Source organism: Pagrus major, chromosome 24, assembly GCF_040436345.1.
Source record: "Pagrus major chromosome 24, Pma_NU_1.0".
NCBI lineage: Eukaryota > Metazoa > Chordata > Actinopteri > Spariformes > Sparidae > Pagrus > Pagrus major.
The window spans coordinates 21,860,795-21,882,690 of record NC_133238.1 but is presented as its reverse complement, the minus strand read 5'-3'; the positions used below and the strand labels follow the sequence as shown (position 1 = coordinate 21,882,690).

General features: G+C 44.3%; 3 protein-coding genes across 4 annotated transcripts in view; all 3 read left to right on the top strand.

Moving 5' to 3' along the window:
• LOC140992122 (histone deacetylase 4-like) overlaps positions 1-2,019 on the top strand; it is a 54,375-nt gene extending 52,356 nt beyond the window's left edge. For both annotated transcript variants that reach the window (XM_073462386.1, XM_073462385.1), the window contains 4 exons: positions 106-239; positions 725-809; positions 899-1,043; positions 1,192-2,019. In XM_073462386.1, coding sequence (XP_073318487.1) covers positions 106-239; positions 725-809; positions 899-1,043; positions 1,192-1,231 — 404 coding nt within the window. In that variant the 3' untranslated portion in view covers positions 1,232-2,019. The remainder of the gene's footprint in view (positions 1-105; positions 240-724; positions 810-898; positions 1,044-1,191) is intronic.
• A 4,009-nt stretch (positions 2,020-6,028) lies between these two features.
• On the top strand, positions 6,029-14,829 carry LOC141020441 (ribose-phosphate pyrophosphokinase 2). Its single transcript, XM_073495515.1, has 7 exons — positions 6,029-6,397; positions 9,312-9,495; positions 11,293-11,391; positions 11,653-11,777; positions 11,947-12,120; positions 12,284-12,443; positions 13,724-14,829. Exons 1-7 carry the CDS (start codon positions 6,276-6,278, stop codon positions 13,814-13,816), a joined length of 957 nt encoding a protein of 318 aa, XP_073351616.1. The 5' UTR covers positions 6,029-6,275; the 3' UTR covers positions 13,817-14,829.
• A 1,468-nt stretch (positions 14,830-16,297) lies between these two features.
• Positions 16,298-18,549, top strand: LOC140992036 (thymosin beta-12). Its single transcript, XM_073462254.1, has 3 exons — positions 16,298-16,388; positions 17,409-17,518; positions 17,607-18,549. The coding sequence occupies exons 2-3, from the start codon at positions 17,419-17,421 to the stop codon at positions 17,636-17,638; spliced, it is 132 nt and encodes a 43-aa protein (XP_073318355.1). The 5' UTR covers positions 16,298-16,388; positions 17,409-17,418; the 3' UTR covers positions 17,639-18,549.
• The last annotated feature ends 3,347 nt before the right edge of the window (positions 18,550-21,896 follow it).

Here is a 21,896-nt window from a genome sequence, read left to right as displayed (position 1 = left end):
AAATAGTTGGTGAAAGTTTAAAGTTGTTTCTGGGGGGACGAGCGGCTCAAATGTTAATTAGATTCAACGCAGAGTCATTTACATTAATTCACTTCCTCTCCTCAGGTTTCGGCTATCTGACCAAGCAGCTGATGACCCTCGCCGGAGGCCGGGTGGTCCTGGCTCTGGAGGGGGGTCACGACCTCACCGCCATCTGCGACGCCTCCGAGGCTTGCGTGGCTGCCCTGCTCGGCCAGGAGGTAAGGAGGGCACTTTGACAACACACAGGGTCTGAATCCTAATTAAAGTGAAGAAAGAAGGATGGGGAGAAAGAGTGGCGTGTTTTTCAGGGTGTCGGCCAGGTGCTTCAAAACTCTACTACTGATTAATAGATTTAATTAATTTTAGCTACGTTTTAGTCAGCTATGTTTGCAGTGAAATGGAAAGAACAGAAAATTAGCTGCACTAATCCAATTCAAAATGATCATTGCTTCGGCTGTAAAACATGAAAACAGTAGCTGAATTAGTTTTACATTGATAAATCTGACAAAGTACTGTGAAATAGACTCATTAGGCATTAATATGTCACCATGTCATCCATCTGGGATCCAGTGGGAGTGAAATGAATTGATGTTACATGGTGCATTATTTCCTGGTCGTCCCCCTGGTGGAAACTATCGGAGTTGCAGCCTGTTTCCAGACTCCATGTTTACATTTTCTGTGTGTTTGTTTTCGTCTTGTGCAGCTGGACCCGCTGCCGAAGGCCGTCCTCGAGCAGAGGCCCAACGCCAACGCTGTCCGCTCTCTGGAGAAGGTCTTAGAGACTCACAGTGAGTTCATATTCACTTCATGGTCACTTTTTGACAGTTTGCTTCCACACGACTGGTACAACTTCTCTCATCTCTGTCCTCCTCTCCAGGTAAGTACTGGCGCTCGGTGCACCGCTACTCACCACGGCTGGGACTCTCCCTGCTGGAGGCCAAACGAGGAGACTCGGAGGAGGCCGAGGCCGTCAGCGCCATGGCTTCTCTCTCCGTGGCGAACACCAACGCCATGGATCAAAGGTAAAGGATCCAAAGTCACATCTACAGGATATCTTTAACCTTCTGTCGCTTCTTCTTCTACTACTAATCTCTGTATCCTGTCGTCACATTGCAACAAATATGATCCATCCTCTGCCTGACGATTAATATCTGTGAATGTGTCTTCCAGGCCAGAAGAGGAACCCATGGAGGAGGAGGAACCACTGTAACAGAGGGAACCACGAGGGTGTCACACTGTAAACCATTGACCTCTCCGGAGAACGCCTCTTTGAGCTGCGAAGAGTCTCGACTGACCCCTTCATTTAGTCCCCCTAACCCCACTCACCACGTCAGTCACCTTGATTGGCGGCCCCTCGGCCAAAACACGAGGGAGAGGGGGTGGGCTCAGCCTCAGAGTAGGGAGCCAATCAGGAGACGGAGGACTGAATTGGAAAAAAAGAATTAGACATACCGGCGTCGCTTGGCGGCGCTCGCTCAGAGACACTCATTTTTTTTCTGTCAGTCTTCGCACCCCTACGTTAGCCCACTGCGGCTAACCACGTGACCAAGGCAGCAGCGGGCGAGTGTATTTGGAGTTGTGGGGCGAGCTCAGGTCTCGTCATGGAGAGGCGCAGAAACATAACGGTGCTTTACACAGCTGCCTTCTGACCACACACAGTATGGACACCAGGGACAGCAGATGTTCCCAGCTGTCAAACACAGCGCGGGAGTTTCTTTTTTCTCTTTTCTCGACTATTTTTCCCGACGAAAAACAAAAAGGGCATCGCGGCAAACCGAGATACTATTTTACACGATGCGTTCACTGTGGCCGAAAAAGTTTGAGTCGGCTTTCGCAAAGATTTTTGACGAGGAAGACTGACGACCTCGCCGGAGCAGCCTGTCGTTGTGAAGGTTGACGAGTGAGAGGAGTGCCTTGGTGAGGGGTCCGCTGGATTTCAGGATTGTTCAGGAAAAGATTGCCTTAAGTCTAAAAGATTTTTCTCGCTGAGGAGTCGGCGCGAGGGATGGAGGGAGGGAGGGATTGAGGGAGGGAGACGGAGAGTTTCCCGCTCTCCTTTTCTGGGGGGGAACGACGAACATAAAGCAAACAATCTTTCAGCATGTTTACTTGGAAACGTGACGAAGACAACGTTTATGTCTCTCACAGCCTCTCTCGAAGAGTTACTTTACTTTTGGATGGATCTATTTTTCTGTAAAAAAAAAAAAAAAAAGAAGAAGAAGAAGAAAGAGAAACGCTTTGTAAAGGTAGTTGCCAGCTTCAGTAGAAAAAAAACGGTGCAAACATGGAGACCTTCAGACGAGGAAATTAGATTGAAAAAACTCTCAAAAAGCCTTTGATGTAGCTTCCCTTTAACTGAAGTCGTTGCTTTGTAAACACATGAAGCATGCGTTCGAGCAGAGAGAACCAGACTTTTTTGCAAGATTCTTGAATGTTATCCAAAAGAGAAAGCCAAGCAAGAAAAGCCAAAGCATGACTTTGCATTTACAGTAGTACTTTTCACTCCTCTCGATTAAAAACACTTCTCATCTCGGCCCCCCCAGTTCAATGTTTACTAATTTAACCCTTCATGGATCAAAAAGTGAGCATTTCCGTGCCGATCTTCTTGGCCTCCCATGCTTTGCCGGTTGGCAGCTACCTTGGTTTTTTGCTAGTGTGAGCTAAAAACATTAGTCATGTATATTGAATTGAATATATTTTGAGAGGCAGTAATCGAGTATTGCCCCCGTTTGTATCTACATGTATGATTTTTTTTCCACATCGAGTTGTCAATTTTACAATATCGACAAACCGTGTTTGGTAAGCGTGTCCACTTTTTATTTTTTATTGTATAAGATTATTTTTCTAACTTTTTTTCATCCATAGATTTTTGTTCTGTGTTTTTATCCGTTTTCTGGATAGTTATAGGGCTGCCGTTCACACACTTAGTACTCGTGTCACTACTTGTTCAAAAAACTTTCTTTCTTTCTTGTATTTATCAGAAATAAGGAGCGACTTTCTTTCTTTCTTTCTTTCTTTCTACGGCTCTCTCGGCCTTTTCTGCATTTTCATCAATCGTGTATTTATAACATGTACTTGTTTATAGGAGATTTGTATATGGAAAATTTATAAATGTACTCTAACTAATGACAGCTATGATATTGTGAGCGACAAACAGTATGGTGTACGATATTACTCCATGAACTTTAAGGAAAAAAAAAAAGCAGCATATTTAACTCGTCATCGACTGCACTGTTTCGCCCTCGAGTGAGATCATCACACGGCACTGCAATTGACTTTCCGATCGCCCTCTCGAGTGATCACTCTGATGCCTAATCGATACGTTTTTCCTTCCCGTGCATGGCTCGTGTGCACATTTCGACTGTGACAACACATCCAAAATGAGGTTTAGATGCCGTTTTATGTAGCTAGCTGAGTTTACAGAGGGTCGAACATGTCTGGAGAAGTTGTTTTTTGGATGGAAAGCATCAGGCGATAGTTTAAAAATCTCTTTCTGAGCATGTGTTGCACTATCATGACATCAGTGCCTCCTTCTTCCCTCCTCCCGCTTTGACTTCAGCTGATCAGTCGGAGATCAAGTTACATTGAAATTGATCCACAGCTGCTCTATCGACTATCACGTTCATTTTTAAGTTGATATCATTTCATAAACTTGTAAAATTTGAGCTTGAGTTGATATTTTTTTCACGTCTGACAAACATTCCACTTGTTACATGTTTAATTTGGCTTTTTTTTTGTTTGTTTGTTTTGTTTTTGTAGAAACTTTAATACTTACTCTTTCATTTTTGCCGTCTGCTCGCGCCAACTTTAACTCTTTGCATGGTTTGTGAGTCAGCATGCCTGCTTGTCTATGTAACAAAAATGTATTTGCACAATAGAAGAAGAAACACTGGAGGACTTAAGAAAAAAGAAAAACACACAAAAAAAAAAAAACCTCCCACGGCAACTTCCCGAGAAGCACCAGGCAGGACAGGTTTTCTTCCTCTCTGGTGTGCAAACAATTCAAAAGACTTTGTCCAAATGACTCCGCTGAGGAACATTTGATATCGTTCTTATTGAATATCGTTTCCAATAAGTGATTTTAACACGATTCAGCACTTAACGACGTGTATATGGACTGTGCTAAAGAGAAACACGCTCTGCCAAACCTCCGCTACATTCACACCTTATTAAAGAAACTCTCCCAAAGAATGTTCCTCTTTTCAAAGATCTGAACGGGCACTAGAAATCGACGGATATCGGTTTGGGTAAGAAGAGAAAAAAAGGGCATCGTCGTTTTGATTGTCACACCCACCTCGGCCAGTTCTACATATATATATAACCACTGTGGCTCAAGAGCAATTCTCGGTTTACATGTAAATTGATAAAAAAAGTTATTTTTTGTTTGTTGTTTGTCTCTATTGATGAAAACTCTTTCTTTGGGACCTACGCTTTGGACATTTCATCTCTGACATCATCTATAAAATATATTTCTGAAAAATACAAGAGTCTGTACTTGTGTTTTTTCTTTGTTTTTGCAGGTTTTCATGAGGTAAAATCTGGGTTTTAAAGGTCAATAGGAACCAAAATCAATTCAGCAGTCAATCCTTGACAGGATGTCAGGACTTGAGATTATCTAACCGATGATGCAAAGTCAGATTATCAGTTTTTTAATCACCTCGGGGAAATAAACACTCAAAGTCCATGTTGGTGCAATCCGAGTGTAAACAATCAATAGTGGTGGTTGTTTAAATTCCTGAAATGTGTCGAGATCGACAGGAAAAGCTGCACAGATGACAGAAATCTTCCTGCTTCTCGGTCTGAAGACGAGTAAATCATCCGGCCGGCACATGACGGCAACGATGGCAGGACATGCGAGAGGCATGAAGTCTCAGCTGACCCGTCGCTGAGTGGAAAATCTAATTACAAGAACCAATATCACAAGTGTGCATGTTGGATTCAAATCAGGTGACCTCCTCCTCCTCAAAGTGGTCTCGCAAAGTCACAAAATGGGGAGAGATTTACTTAATTATTCCCAAAAGCCTAAATTGAAATATTCAAACAGCTTGTTCTGTTTGGCCAAGTGTCCAAAAACTGAATATATTTAGTTTATTAGTTTAAAAAAGCCAGAAAAATGTTCTTTTAAGAAGCAGGAAACAGAATATGTTGTCTTAAAAGTTATATTTATAACTTATTCCCATAAGAGAACGTTTAGCATAGCATTAACGGTGCAACATGTAAGAATTTTAGTGTGAAATATTCAAAAACTGAAGAAAATAACAGGTTTGATATCATGTTATGACTGCTAGCTGCACGGCTAACTGGGCTAATTAGCTAATGGCAGCTACAGATAGCAGCAAAGATTAATAACATGAATAATAGAAGAATAAATAAAATAAAATATAGTCTTCAAATGTACAGGGTCACATGAATAAAAGATAATGACAATAACATGATAAAATTATTTTTAAAGCTTTAAAAAGTTGATAGTTTTGACGTAGGAACCGATTGTTACGGGTGTACGAAATTTGACGTGACACCAAGCTGGCTAGCTGGATACTCTTAGCTAGCTATGAATGAATAAACAATTTAAGATGAATGCTATAATATATTCTCTTATAATTAATCACATCAATAAATTTAAAACACTTAATATTAAAAAAAAGCTCATGTAGTATCAAAACAACGATGGCTAGCAAGCTAGGCTAAAAATGATACTGTTAGCTAGCTAAAATGCTATAAATCAACGAATAAACTTTAAAATTAATGCCCTTTTCTATTATAGTGAACACATAATTAGTTTTGAGGCTTTAAATAATCAGTTGGGACACTTTATATTTTAAAAAATAATAATAAACTTTATTTAAATAGGATATTTAGCACACAAAAAATTTCAAAATAAAAGACTAAAACAGCCCGTCAGGTGAAATAAGCTGCTTTAAAATAGACGTAAATAGTTAATAGTGTTTGTGAGTGTTATAAAGTCGTCCTGTGTGTGTTTAGTAAACAACACGGCAGCGTAATCAGTGGCTGTGTGGATGTGTGGAGCGCTACACGGGCCGCTGAGGGGAGGGCACTTCCCTTCCACCCTGACCTGATATTTCCTCTCTGCCCACCGTCCCCTCCGCCGCACCAGTGCGATGCCAGAGCTGCAACATTAGCGAGCTAATTTTCCCGTTTTCACAGCCCTCCGCCGGGGAGACCTGTCGCGTTCCTGCCCACTCTTCCTTTTCTCTTTCTCGAGCGAGCTGTGTGTGTTTTTTTTTTACACGGACATGCCGAACATCGTGCTTTTTAGCGGGAGCTCTCACCACGACCTGTCCCAGAAAGTGGCCGATCGGCTCGGGCTGGATCTGGGGAAAGTGATAACGAAGAAATTCAGCAACCAGGAGACATGGCGAGTGGATTATTTTAATTTCTGTACGACGCTTCTTGTTGTTGTTGTCTGTCTAAAGCTTGATACGTGTGTTTCTCGGGTGTAGCCGCTCACGTCGCCGCAGCCTCGGCATCACATGTGGGGCAGGTTAGCTTGAAGCTAACAATAGTTTACTATTCAGCGCTGAAACGTCCACACGTGACTAGCTAGCCGCATGTAAACACACCAGGCTAGCGAGCATATAGCGAGTTAACTTCGGCGCGTCCTTTCTCGGACAGCTCTGCTAGCCCTTCAGTCCTCACGCTGAGTTGTTACCGAGCACACACGGCTGTTTTAAAATGGACCTGAGTCGTTGTCAAATTACGTAACTTTACATATTGCCCGCTGCGTGTCAATGCTAACTCTCTGCTAGCGTCGCGTCTGGTTTTTTTTTTATGGTGATGCGAGGCAGAAAGTGTCCGGACAAACCTCCTGCGTGTGTTTGCAAAGTGTCCCCCCCCAAAAAAAGCTCACATGTGTTAGTCTAAACTATGCGAAACAATAAATTATAAGTATGTAGTTGTTTTAAATCGTGTTTTAACGTGTTATAGGTAGCTAGTTCTGAAGTGGGAACACATTGTTACGAGTGAACCAAATTTGACGTGACACCTTTTGACGCCATCACCTGGTTGGTTAGCTAGCTTGATACTGTTAGCTAGCCGCTAACCTGACACCTGAGGGTTTAACTACACAATTAATACGACGTTTGTACACCTGACTGAACACGATGGTTTGGGTGACACTGTTGTCCAATTTAAGCCGAAAATAAGTAGAGTAAACGGGGGGGAGAGAGTGTGTCCGATAATGGATGCTTGCTAGCTTGCTGTCATTTGCATATGGGAGTAACGTCAGCTGGCTAACTACAGACGATGACATGTGTCTCGCTGCAAAAACAGACAGTTTGACAGGTTTTAAAAGCAGCAAAATGCACAAATTCAACCACAGCTGTCACCTGGACAGAGACATCAAGTGTCTCAGGTTGTTTCTCAACTCAAAGAGTGCAGTTTTTCCTCATTACTTGCAGGAGAGGTTGGTTTATTCCCCAGTGTTTTAAATCACATGAGCTTCATTTGTGCTTATTTCCAAAGCCAAGCTGATCATTAGTCAAATCACTGACTGCACGCTCGCAGCTAGCCTCGCTGATATTTGCATCACAAAGGACTCTTCCTATCTTCCCCTGCTTGCTTTCCTCAAAGAAAGTTATTTGAGGACGTGTGTTTGACCTCCGGGGTGACGTTTTATCGCCCTGACCTCACCACACGTCCACGTATCTGACGCAGCTTTAATTTCAGCTTATTTCTGAGTGTATTGTGGTTCAGAGTGATTTCCAACCGTTCATTAAAGTGCATTTTATTCTGTCTCTGGATCCTGAAGCTCAGTGAGCATTAACGTTGTCGGCATATGTTGCTTTTGTAATCTCCTCTTTGCATGAGAACCAGCGAATGAGCTCCAACACCACAGTTTCCTCCATCAGAGCTCGTAAAAGTGGCCTGACCCCCTTTTATCCTCCTCTCTGCCGGTGACGTTTCCACCCACAGCTCTTAAAAATCCAAGCAAAACTCTGATTATCCGCGCTGACGCTCCTCTCTAGGGAATGCAGCTGTTTGGGCGACACACGGCGCAAAACAAAGATTATTTTCTCATCCTGGCAGACTAACGGGGAGGTGAGAACGGGACGCTAATAACAGCTCTTCTCACAGGGTTTTTTTCGCCAGGTGACCTGCAGGAGGTCAAGGACCAGGAACACAGGGAGTGGATTTCTGGGAATTCGATCGCAGGAAGACTTTGTGTTTGTTTGCAGAGAGAGAAATGTCCAAATACAGATTTAATTAACGGTGACGCTGCCTTGTTTTGTGTTGAAGGCGTATTCGCTGGAGTCTGCAGACACTGACTTTTATTCAAAGATGGCAGAGTTGCTTGTTTCAGCCTGAGTTTGATGAAAGTCAACTGAGTTTGGGTTTTTTTGACTGTTGGCATTTGAAGATGTCTGTGAGGGACAGTTTTCTTTTCCTGCCATCTCTTTTTTAAGGTTATTTTGTGTTCGGCATGGCTGCTTTATTTGGACAGTGACAGCTGATGCGAGACAGGAAAGGAGATGACAAAAAGACGAGACATTTAAGGACGCAACCTTTGATTTTTCACCATTTTTGTGACCTTTATAGACAAATCAGCAACGGATCCTTAATATGGATCCTTGCTGCGACCCTCGGTGTGAATGTTTCCCCCCAAATGCTCTCCTAATCAGCCACATCGGTCGCCAGATCCTCCACTTTGACTTTTACAAACTTCTCTGCAGTTTTCTTCCATTTCAAACTGTAAAAACTTGCTGTGAAACGAGCTCAAACAATGTGATCAGCAGCCCGTTTCCCCCGGTGATTCGCTACCTTTACAGACGTGTAATCGTGGCCTCCCTTATAAAAAAAAACTGCAGGCCTTGTGACTCTCACCCTTTACAACTGGACATGTCCACCGATCACATGACGGAGGCCGGGGGGACCTGTGGTCGTGTCCCACAGAGGAATGTTTCACACACACATGCTGTCTGCGTTAGTGTGTGTGTGTGTGTGTGTGTGTGTGTGTGTGTGTGTGTGTGTGTGTGTGTGTGTGTGTGTACCTGGCAGGCCAGTATTTGTTTCCACACATCCTCACAGGAGTGCAGGGACGCAGCCCAGACTTGTTTCTGGCAGCTCGGTCGTACAAAACCTGACACAGGTTTTAGTCAGAATCGAGAACACTCTCTGCTCATGAACGCATCACTGGAGCTGAATAATAAACCGAATGTCATTTTATTGTGGACACGATTGCTGCACAATGTTAGCGCAGCTGTCGAGAAATGATAAAAATCCGGTGTCGCACCCCAACGTGACACGTTTCCACCCTTTTCTCGCCCCGACAGTGTTGAAATCGGGGAGAGCGTGCGAGGCGAGGACGTGTACATCGTGCAGAGCGGCTGCGGCGAAATCAACGACAACCTCATGGAGCTTCTAATCATGATCAACGCCTGCAAGATCGCCTCCTCGTCCCGCGTCACCGCCGTCATCCCCTGCTTCCCCTACGCCCGGCAGGACAAAAAGGACAAGGTAGACACTCGCACACCCACAAATCCAGATGTGATCAGTTCAGACTGATAAACTCTTCTGTCTTGTTTCATGTCTGCACACTCTTTGTGAAGAAGCTGTAACAAAAGTATGATTGAAGCACGTTGTCCCATAAATAGTGTCAATAGAAACGTCTCTAAATTAAAGATTAGGCCCTGTACAGACTGTACAGACAAAGTATTGATCGCTGGTGTATTGATACTTTGGTGGACTTTGCTTTAACCTCCCCTGTTTAGCATTCAGTGTATTAACATGTAAAGGCACGATACCTGTTGAACAAACAAGGGCAGCGTATCACCAGAGCAGCTGCTAACCGCTAACTGTAGTCTGTTTATGCGTCCGTTACTGCAGCTTCTGTTAGCTCAGTTAGCCGTGCAGCTAGCTGGACTACTGGAGCAGCACAAAGAGGCTTTCAGGGCCCGAGGCTAGCTGGTTAGCATGCTAACTTCAGTAGATATCTCTCCAACAAAATACATAAACGCGTTTGACGTTACTTAAAACTGTTTTATCTTCATTCTGTTGATAATTTGTCAGTTTTTTAGTGTTTTAAACTACAATTCTTACATATTACACCCAAAACAAACAAAAAACACAGACTACTGTAGGTTTGAACAAACTTCTTGTTCACAGTTGCATTAACAGCTATTTAAATGTGGCTATAAAGGCTACGAGAGTCTGGAAATCTTTGGTTCGGGCACCTTTAAAAGTGCCAGAATTGCAGTTAAGTGCTTATTAATGTATTTTTCAACCACTGCTCCTCCTCCTGTGGGCTCCTGTGTCATCAGATAATGAATGATTACATAGTAAAACACAGTTACGACGATAAGAACCATGTCGTCATCGGAGGACTCATTCTGGGCAATAAAAGCTACATTACTAAACACTACAATCTGTTTAAATGTCAAATACTGGAGGGTTTTCTTCTTTATCTCTGCGTGTTGACGTGTTGGCTAACTCTGCGCTGATGTATAAATGACAACACTCACAGGGAAGTCACCTGAGCCGTCGGAAAGGAATCCAGACATTCCAGCGGTTTGAGAAACTGGTTCACACATCCTGATTATCTTGTAAATCATTATCTGCTGTTGCCTCAGTCGTTGATGTAGCTGCAGCAGTCAATCAAGGCAACAGGGGAGCGGCACCTGGAGACTTTTACAATGAATTAAACTATCCTTTTCCCTTCACACCCTCTGATCTTAACGCCTGTATGTTTTTAAAGCAGTTTAGTCACATGGAGGTGCCACATTAGAGGTCAAATCTCTGCAAACACTTCCTCAACCACACGCTGAAGGTGACAGGAAAGAGTTAAGTCCACTTAAACACACAAACACTAAACGTTTTAGACGCCGCAGGTATTCTCACACTGTCGAGTGAAGCCAGACTGTAAAATAATGTTTGATATTATTCTTTAAATTAAAAAGAAAAAGTGGGATTTCAATCTGGAGACTGTTTTCAAACTGGTAATTTATCAATCCTGCATTTCCTCTGAGCAACTCGGCCAGCATCTCCAGGTCGTCGAGTGTTTTGTCAACATGCCCTAAATCCCACCGCCTGACGTTGTAAATCTACACCGTGTTGGCTTTTCTTGCAAGCAAGGTCAGGATTTTAAAAAGGTCACAGGTAAAGCTTAACTCCTGACAAAACGCCCCGAGGCCGTCTTACAACCAGAAGCACCACAAGCTCACACAGAAGGATTTTACCTGCATCAAAAAGAAAAGTTTCACATGTTGACATTTTTCTTACTCACCTCAAGCGACTGTGTCTTGCTGCTTGTCCCAGAGTCGAGCACCCATCTCAGCCAAGCTGGTCGCCAACATGTTGTCTGTGGCCGGCGCCGACCACATCATCACCATGGACCTCCACGCATCACAAATCCAGGTGAGCGCACGAGTTTCACAGCTGAAGGTCCAAGCATGTTTCAGGACCGCTGCTGACTGAGTCTAAGAAAACCGACCTGAGCTGCGTGCATGACAGTGAATGACTTATCGTGACCATCTTTGCATGTCTGGTATGTAACCGTGTCTTCAGTGTCGTCCTGGAGCCTCGTCAGTTTACATAAAGAGGGAACAGGTCAGGCTCCTCACACCCAAAGCAAGGGGGGTTGTAATAACTTCACGCTGTTGTGTGTTTTCTTCAAAGGGCTTCTTTGACATCGCTGTAGACAACCTTTACGCAGAGCCGGCTGTTCTGCAGTGGATCAGAGAAAACATCCCCGAGTGGAAGAACTGCATCATCGTGTCTCCAGATGCCGGCGGAGCAAAACGGTAAGATCACACCGACTCTGTGAAACCTCGTTAATGTGCAGAAGATCTTTAGATGATGGTTTGTTTGCAGGTTTCACTGTAGTCGCCTCAACGGTCACATAAAAGTCGTGTTGTGTTTACGAGCAGTTAAAGGTTCAGTCCGTGTTTAATGTGTCCGTCTTCCATCCAGCGTGACGTCCATCGCTGACCGTCTGAACGTGGACTTCGCCCTCATCCACAAAGAGAGGAAGAAGGCCAACGAGGTGGACCGCATGGTGCTGGTGGGCGACGTCAAGGACCGCGTGGCCATCCTGGTGGACGACATGGCCGACACCTGCGGCACCATCTGCCACGCCGCCGACAAGTCAGTGTCATTCAAACCTTGTATCTCTTGTTCTGTCTGTGATGGACGAACTGAAACAGGATTGTAGAAGCAGAGGGCAGAACTTTATCTGGATCTAAACTGGGATCACAGTCCGATAAGTGTTGAACTTTAACTGATGCATATTAATATTACCTCCGTTCAGGCTGATCGATGCCGGTGCAGTAAAGGTCTACGCCATCCTGACACACGGCATCTTCTCCGGTCCGGCAATCTCTCGCATCAACAGCGCCCCGTTCGAGGCCGTGGTGGTGACCAACACCATCCCACAGGAAGAGAAGATGAAGGCGTGCCCGAAAATACAGGTACGTACCACACACACAGTTTCTACACTTGGATATGTGCCGTGGGTTTCATCAAGACACAACTGTCTGTGTTTATGTTTGATCATGTGTGATATTTGTTATGCAAACAGTTTTTGGCTGCTCCTACTTGAGCTCGCTCCCAGTTTTTGCTTCTCGAGGCGTTGTCGCTGAAAGTTCATCGAATCAGTCGCACCTTTTTGATATCTGTTGACGCCCCGGCAGCATTTTAAAGCACGTCAACTCCAGAGAAACAGTTTGTACATCGTCTGTGCCTTCAGATAACGTTTGTGCCAAAGTCTAACTCTAATATCTGATGAATTGTGCTGTAGTGAAAGTAAAAGTGTGAGCTGAGGCTTATCAGACGTAAACATGTTCATGCCGTAGCTGTAGTTTGTCTCCTATAACTATTATAGTGTTAGATTTGAAAAATACACATTGTTCCTCTTGCTGTTTATTCATCCAGATTGTTTCGATGTGAGCTGTAGAGATGTCTGCCTTCTCTTGATTATAATGAAACTGGATGGTACCAGATTTCTCTCTTCTCTGAGCGTCTGTGTTCCCGACCAAAGAGCACCTTCATCACACTTTGTTTGACTTCCCTGAGCGCTCTGACGTTCTCTCTGAAGAGTCCACAGACCTTTCTGGGAGCAGTTTCATGTAGGAACTATTTATTCTCTACCAAACCACACTCGCCGACCGTTTCACCCGAGAGAGGGAAGCGTGCATCCACTCCTGGTCGAGATGTGAACTTTGATGCTGAAGGAAGAAGGAAGCGTGTGTTCTCACGGACGAGAAGCCGGCTAACTGCTGTGATACAGAAAGAAAATGGTTCCTACATGAACCTGCTTTCAACAAGGTCTGTGAATTACCTCGAGGCAGCCGGCGATATATCTCAAACTCACAGAGCTCCTCGCACCAAAACAATCTAGGTGAAAAGACTCGCTTCACAGGAAACAGGAACAATATGTGTTTCTTTATTTTTGGGGGAGCTGAACTGTCACTTTCACAGTCTTCACAGATATGTCTTCCACTTTCTGTGCTGTGTTGCTCATAACAACACCCACAGGTTTGTGCAGTCTTGTTTGACGGGTGTCACCAGCCTACGTTTATCTGCTGCTGCAGTTCAGTGAAGAGAAGAGCAGCAGCAAAAAGAAAGAAATGTGTAGAGTTGCACGACGTATATCGAGTGATAAATCCATCCCCGTCTTTGGATGAGGACAAACTCCAACACCAACAGAAATAATAAACTAATACTCACGTGTCGGACTTGTTCCCTCCAGGTCATCGACATCTCCATGATCCTGGCGGAGGCGATCAGGAGAACCCACAACGGCGAGTCAGTGTCCTACCTCTTCAGCCACGTACCTTTGTAAAGAACGAGAGAGGGCGACCCCCGGCCCTCTCCTCCTCCTCCTCCTCCCTCCTGTCGGGCACTTTCTGCCACATATCCTCCACAAAAGGCGCCTGATGGTTTTTTTGGCCAACCCCACATGTGACTGCCTGAAGGTCACGCCCACACATTGTTTTGACATTTTCACCAGGAGACAGAGAGAAACATCACTTCATCTCTGGAGACCAAGTTTGTATTTATGAGTATCTGTTTATCTTCTTTTGTTGTTTCAGTTTGGCCGAGCTTGAACCCGACCGAGGCCCGGCCTTCACTTTAACCAAAGGGTCCATCATGTATCATCATGTCGTCTGTGTACCTCGTTAATGAAGCATTCCACTTTGTCATGATTAGAGATATTTTGGCCCTTTTTCTGCTTCACAATCTAATAATAAAAGTGAAATTATTGCACCTTTTCTCCCCGCAAGTGTTTGCTGCACCAGCGGCTTAAAAAGTATTAAAATAACAGCTACGAGCTAACGCTATAATGAGTTTAATAAATGCTATCGTCAGACGCACACACAGATTTAATTTTCCTCACGTCGTCTTCAGGGTTTTATTTCAAAGTGAGCCTCATGAATGTGCCGATGCGTCTTACCTCCCGCAACAAGCTGCTGTCAACCTCCTCCTCCTCCTCCTCCTCCTTCAGCGCTATAACGTTCAGTTCATCTCTCCGAACCCTCCGACAGGTCTGTTGTTGATTAAAAGTGTCTGATAACAAGGTGTAAGTGGGCGCCGAGCCCACGTTTCCAAAAGGTCATGAAACAAATTGAGCCCGCAGCTCGATGATTTAGTGTTCGAACATTAAAAAAATGGTGTAATCGCAGCTGTGAACGGGTCACTTTAGCTCCAGTGAGGCAGGGTTCACTGATGTGCCTGCAGGTGGATTAAAAAAAGAAAGAGTTGGTGGAAAAGATGATTTAATTTTTTTTTTTTTTATATGTAACACTTCGAGCTGTTTCTTTGACAATAAAGCTTTGACAATGGCTTAAATACAAACTGTGCTGCTCGTCTTTACTGTTGGCTTCCCTCCGTCTCTGCTGCACGGCTCGCACCGCGCCTTGAAAAAGTTTGGAAAATGCTTAAATGTGTTTTTAAAGGTGAGGAACGTGCATGTTGAAGTGGATTTGAACAGGTGGTAAGTTGCTGTGGGTGTAAAATCTAAATCCTGAAGAGAAAAACGTCAAGAGTTTGAATGTTTCTGGTTTAGGTGCCTTGAAAGTTCTTGAATTTTAAGCTTTAATATCTGACATCAAGGTTCATCAAGAAAGCTGCCTCAGAAGACACGTTTCTACAGGTTGATCATCTCCAGTAGATCAGTAAATAATCGATCTTATCGCAGTTTTACATTTTTATTTTTGTTTAATATCAAAGTTTCCTTTTATATCATAAATATGAATAAAATGGTTAAATTGAACTCATTTATTGGAGCTCCAGGGAGACTTTGTTAAATATCTTGATGTACTTCAGTGGAGAAAATTAAATGTAAATTGGTACTTTTGCTTGAGTACGTTAATATTCAGCTTCTTTACACTCTTTCAGCTGTATGTATCTGAAACAGTGCATTGTGAAACACTGCGAGGCCTTTAAAGCATCAAATTGACGTCTTTTAAGATGTCTGACTTGTTTCCCTTCACAACTTTTAATACGGTTTCATTTCTTTGACTTGTTTGAGGCTCGAGGAGGAAAATTCCTAGTTTAAATGTCATTGTTTCTGTATTTGCTTCATCTTTAATCCATCTTACATTAACTAATTGTTTATATTTGAACCAGCAGCTCAACATTTATGAGCTAACTGCACACTTACAGCCTAAAATTAAGTACTTATGGGCGGCCAAAATTTTGAAAAATGAAGAAAGATTGTTTTTTTAATCTTTATCTTTAATCTTCATTAACACAGGGGTGCTTGAGGGTCTCCAGCTACACGGGAATCATTTATTTTCACTATAAATCCATAAATAAGTGACACTATGACATAATGAGTGTTTGTGGTGCTTTGCTTCATACACATTTAGTATAAAACACAATAAAAGCAGGTGTTCAGGAGAGCCACCGACTTTATTTACCTGCTGGGAACAAACACCTCATCACCACCAGGGGGCGCTGCTCCTGCACAAATGCGCAGCTGCAGCCATTAAAGTAACGAGGAGGGATAATGAGCCAGAGAAGTCACATTTCTCCGAACAAACGCAGCTGAACTAATGAAGCCTTTTAACTAAACCTGCCGCGGTGATGCTGAACACAAGCGTCGGGACGTGAAACTGAGATAAAAAAGAAACGTGTGGGAGAAAAAGTGAGCGCAGAAACACCAGAAATCAACCATTTATTTACATTTCCGTGATAAAACCAGACTCCTGTGAGAGCTTTCGGTTTGAGCAGTGGGGATGGATGGTGTGTGTGCGCGTGTGTGTGCGTGTGTGTGTCAGACGGAGGCTGGGAGCTGGTGATGTCAGATGTCATTAGCATATTTCTGACTATATGTAGCGCTTGCGCAAAGACGCGCCACTACTGCTGCAACGCACTGACCAGAGACCTTCCAGCCGTCAGACCACACTCCGGTAAGACTCATTCAGCTCGTAATTCACATTGTTTGGATTATAATCCGCAGGTTTTCACTCACTTTAACACAGATTAGTGCGCGGGCTGTTGCGCAACGCGCTTGGAGACGCTGCGCCAAAAAATGGATAGAAAAAGATCCGATTATTTGGATGTTTTTTAAGTGAAAGCAGCTTTTTTTGTGTGTGTGTGTTTTAAAAACCCGATAGCGACACAAGAGGAGATGAAGAAGTGTGTGTGTGTGTGTGTTGTGTCTTTGTCCTGACACGTTCACGCACACATCAGCCTCCTTTGTTGCACGAGCTGCACCGTTATAAAGAGTGACGCGCTTTAATAAACACGCCCGACGCACGGTGGATGGCTTTTACGCGTTTTTTGGTGACATGTTGAGTTGAATTTGGGATTTTTTTTTATTTTAAGGAGCGAGGCGGGGGTGCAAAGGGAAAAAAAACGCCAATCTGGGCGGTGGTTCCTTCAGATTGCACCCCAAGAAGTACGTGACAAGTGAATTTTGCAGCCTCCATGTGGAGAAGCGCCACATAAATCCACATTTTAGCGCATTTTTATCCATCTGATGTTTTTTTTTTTTTTAAAGATTACGCATGAAGTCCGTCCCGTTCTCCTCTCGCTCTGCCCAGCATGGGAACCCCTATTGTTATGTAAATGTAGTGGCTTGAACGCCTTTGGACCGGCTTCATTGTCTGGAGCAGGCTGAATGTGTGTCGGCTGTGTTGGATAACGGGGATGGATGCCAGTCAAAGTCCCTGCTGGGCAGAGCCGCAGGGAACAAAAGAAGGCGGACGCACATTTTTGTAGGAGAAAGTAGTCCGCGGTGGCGCACGTACTTAAACTGAACTGATTTTTTTATTTATTTTTTTTGACCACTGAGATTTTAGGCAACGCCCTTCCCACTGATAAACCCAGTCTGAACCACGTGCTTTCATAAACATCCTGAACACAGCTTTGTTTCACGAACATGACATGGTAGCTTATGAAAAATCTCCTTTTTGTGTTTTTTCCAGATCTGCAACCATGAGCGACAAGCCCGACATCTCAGAGGTGGCCACCTTTGACAAGACCAAGCTGAAGAAGACAGAGACGCAGGAGAAAAACCCCCTGCCGACAAAAGAAAGTAAGACCTGAAGTCCAAAGAGCTCGTTTTTGTTTTGTGTCCACGTCTCAGTGAGAGTCTAACGTCTCCTCTCTCGTCTCCTCCGCAGCCATCGAACAGGAGAAGGCGGAAACGTCATGAGGCCCCTCTCCTCCCGTCATGCACTGTACACCCCCCCTCCTCCCGCATTGCCTTGTTTTCAGTCACTTCTTTTAGCTGTATAACCTTGTAACCGAAATTATGAAACAACAATAACCAAGCTGCACATGCCTGCGGACGGATGTTGCCTTCGCCAGGGCGGTCGGCCCCGTCCCCCCCGCCCCACCCCCACCAACAACAAACGCCACCTTCACGCTCGTCTTTCCGTCTAGATGAGGAGGATTTGTCTGAGGCGGAGGGGTGGACCCGCAGGAGGTCTATCCTTCGACACCACCTTGTTAACCACCGACGTACAGCGGAGAAGCCCACCGGGACGAGGGCGTGGCCCGCGTCCCAGGGAGCTCATCATCATCATCATCGTCACCCACCTTCCTGCGTGGCTGCTTTTGCGCCCAAAAAGCTGAGGCGTCAAGCTTCTTATTTTTTTTGTTGTTGTTCTTTATTGTTTTTTCTAATTTTCGGAAAGAAAAAAAAAATGCACAACTTTGTTTGTACGCTGGCCAAAATGTAAATGCCCCCAAAAATTGATTGTTTTGTCACCATGTTTTTTTTTTTTCTTTTTTGTATGTACACAAGGATTAAACAAAAAAGTGTAACGGATTCCATCTAGATCCGGGAGAGATGCTCAAATGGACCTAATTTACGGTTTAATTGTAACAACCCTTTGTCAGAGAGTGATTCGGGATAGCTTTCGTGTGTCGCAATCTGTCTTTGAATTGTCTCGAATGAGGAAAAAGGAGATCAAACTAAACTAAATACTGGTGATTGATTCCATGTGTTTGCTTTCAACCGTAGATTGAAATTCTTTGGAATTCATGTTTATCTGCCACAAACCATTACGAGAAATGGAAAACCGTGAAATGTTGTAATAAAAAAGAATTTGTTACTAAAAATTTGGGCTTTCTCTGGCAATCCTTTTTCACACTTTATCAGAATCCAGAGCAGTTAGCCTCACGCTACGTTAGCAAACACTCAGGTAACATTGTTGTAGCTTATTCTAATGCATTTTATCACAGTTAGCCTCATATTCATGTTAGCAAACATTCATGTTACATTGTTCTATCTTATTGTTACCTATTTTGTCAAAATCCAGCAGTTAGCAAACATTCGGGTAACATTGTTGTAGCTTATTCTAATGCATTTCATCACAACTAGCCTCATGTTATGTTAGCACACACTCAGGTAACATTGAGGTAGCCTATTCTAACCCATTTTATCACATCCAACCACAGTTAGCCTCATGTTATATTAGCAAACATTCACGTAACACTCTCCTAGCTTATTCTAACCCACTTCTCACACTATCTCACACTCTTCAGGCGCTTAGCAATCCGTTAGCGTTACTTAAGGGATGAGGCTGTGCACTATTGAAAAGGCTTAAACTTCTCCACAGGGATTTAGCAGCACAGGAGTCGCTGCATGTTCGTATCCCAGAGTGTGCAGGGAAGTGAAAGCACCTGTCACGAACACGTTAAGATCACCACCGTTGGCACCAAGCTCACATTAAAACCAGAGAAATTAAAGCCACGGAGGTAGACTGTGCCGACTGAGGAGCCACAGTCAGATTATTTAAGACAATTTTAATGTACATCGCTCAGCTGATGGTCCTATTATCTGGTTTGATTCATTGGTGAGCAGTGGCTTATGTGGCAGCGCCCTGACCCAGAGAACAGGGTGTAGCTTCAGCAGGAGATTTACTCGGCCCTTTGTCCTAAACTGCCTTCGTCCTAAATTAGCCGCCGCGTACAATCCTTAATGGCATTAGCATGACGCTGCTGACATTTCCTGCAAACGGCGTGCTTTGCAGAACATATATGTTACGTTAGATGCTTTTATTTAATTGAAATGTGGACTCTCTTCGAAGATCTAACGTCAGAGACATCTTATTTAACTTGTGTTTTGTAGGTTTTCTCCATGTGGTGGATCAACACATCAACACATCACATAGTATTTATTGCAGGGATGGATGTATAAGTGAATCTACATCCAAAACCGATGGTCAGATTGTTCTCAGGTAGCCCAGTGGTACGCAAATCTTACATGTTAGTGTAAGTGGATTGGTGTTAAGTCAGTTGCTCTTAATAAGGCATTAATCTGAGGAGGAGGAGGAGGAGGAGGTGGTACATATGGTAGGTTAGTGGGCTAGCCAGCGCAGAAGAGACTAGGCCAAAGCCTCTGCAGGTCCTCCCTCAGATGGGATTAACACCTCCCATCTCCCTCGATCTGCCTCTCCTCTGCAGCAGATCCTCCCTGAGAAAGTGACGGAGGATTTAAAGCTGGGGGTTGGGAGGGGTAAGATGTGTCAGCAGCGAGCCTGTCGAGATCCGAAGGGTGTCCTGGCTGGTAACCCATGGCAACAGCTGCTGCTGAGTCACTTCCTGGCGTAAGGGCGGTCTGTTTCTCATCATTAAACCCGTCCCGGTGGTGTGTTCGAGACACTCAGGAGATTATGAGCGCGGCACATTCTGCTCCGTCGTCTGTATGAAGACATATTGGACCATCTGTCTCCTGCAGGAATGTCTTTGAAACTGGCCTGATTGATTGATTGATTGATTGATTGATGGTTACCAGATGCAACACGTGCCATTGTTTAAGCTCCATTAGCAGGCTGTCGCGCTATTGGCTTGTGGAGTCCCTGCACTTAGTAGTAGTCTGTGGCACAAACAGTGTTTATAGCCATGCTGGTCGAGACTAAAATAACTCTTTTATTATCAGATGGATTTACATGAAATTTGGTGCAGATATACATAATGCCAAGAGGATGAATCATCAAGACTTTGTTGATCTTCTGACTTTTCTTGTTGGGTCACCAGCAGGTCAAAATATTCACTTCTTGCGGCAAGAAGATGGCTCATTTTTCCGAAAAACCCCCAAGCCCGAAAAAGTTCCCGTGGATCAGAAGTCCATTTGTGCAGCAGCCTGTCATCCTGAAAACACCTGCCCATTGCTCCGAAAATAAACCCTTTTCCAGCAGTTGTTGGTTCAGTGACTGCCGGCCCCGTCCACAGTGCTGAATCAGCCGGGGTTTTACCCTTGAAAGGCCTCACGCCAAACTACATCCTCTCAACCTAACCTGATACCAAGGGCAAAAAACCCAGACAGAGTGTATGTTTTGGGTAAAAAAGAGCCTTTGGAGGAGTGGGCTTTTGTTTCCCAGTTAATGGACTGTCGCACAAATGGGCTTTTGGCCCATTCGGACCCACTATTAGGGTTTCTGAACAAAGGGCAGTCCCCATGAATTAATTTGCACGTATCCTGGGGTTATATGAATCTGCTTCGAGTACATAAAGAGATGAGAGAGGATGGCCGGTGGTAGAAAGAACCAGAGGCTGTGGTGAGTCCTGAGTTCATTCAGAGGCTGAGCTAAACATAAACACACACACAAGCCTCCTAGCTTACAGCTAACCTACATTTGTTAGCATTTATTTGTGTTTTTTTAGTTCAACGACTGGCCAGTGGGGTTGCTGCAAATTTGATTTAGACGATCGCGGTCTCCTTTCCAGAGCCCCTATCTTAGCCTTCTCACATACTTAACTTAGATGCTGCTAATGTTAGCAGTGTCACTGTGAGCATGTTAGCATTCACCGAGCTGCAGCGTCACTGTCATGGCTGCAGACTCGCTCAGATCACTCGCTCTGTTCACCGGCTGCTCTCTTGTTTTTCTGTGTTATACATCATCTGCATTATCTCGGTTATCTTTCCATCACTGGCTGGGGTCTGCTGTGGATTTCCATGGCAACCAACCACCCCAGGAGCTACACTGCACCGTGAGGCGGCTGCCGTCGATCACACCTGACCATTAGCTTTAATAAACATCCAGCGCGTCTGCGGCTGCAGAGAGAGCGGGGAGAGTAAACAGGAAAACGTGTTTAAGCTGGCATGTTTGTGTCATTATTGTGGCTTCCTGTCCAAACCATATCTCTGAGTAGATCGTCTGCAGTGTCATTATCAGCCGACCAGCGTTGAAGGCAGAGCTGCAACACTTGTTCCTCTTCTGCTGCTGTGTTAGAGGTCATCGGCTACGAATGCTTTTAATCGACATGTGGCAACGACGAGCATACGAGGCCACGCTCGGAGGGCCGAGGGGCCATGTGTATGTTCGCTCACAGGATATGACTTCAGAGTGTAATTTAATACAGCTATCAAAACACTCTGGGACTTCCCCATCCTCACATGGACAAGACTAAACCTTTAACTAAGCAGAGATAATAGAATCGCACACCATGTTGTATTAAAACAT

Excerpts from the sequence above, each read along its gene's own strand:
- LOC141020441 (XM_073495515.1), top strand. The coding sequence starts at position 6,276 with ATGCCGAACATCGTGCTTTTTAGCGGGAGCTCTCACCACGACCTGTCC. Across the intron at positions 11,392-11,652 it reads TCCACGCATCACAAATCCAG|GGCTTCTTTGACATCGCTGT; the intron begins GTGAGCGCACGA and ends TTTTCTTCAAAG. Across the intron at positions 12,121-12,283 it reads ATCTGCCACGCCGCCGACAA|GCTGATCGATGCCGGTGCAG; the intron begins GTCAGTGTCATT and ends ACCTCCGTTCAG.
- LOC140992036 (XM_073462254.1), top strand. The coding sequence starts at position 17,419 with ATGAGCGACAAGCCCGACATCTCAGAGGTGGCCACCTTTGACAAGACC. Across the intron at positions 17,519-17,606 it reads CCCCCTGCCGACAAAAGAAA|CCATCGAACAGGAGAAGGCG; the intron begins GTAAGACCTGAA and ends TCTCCTCCGCAG.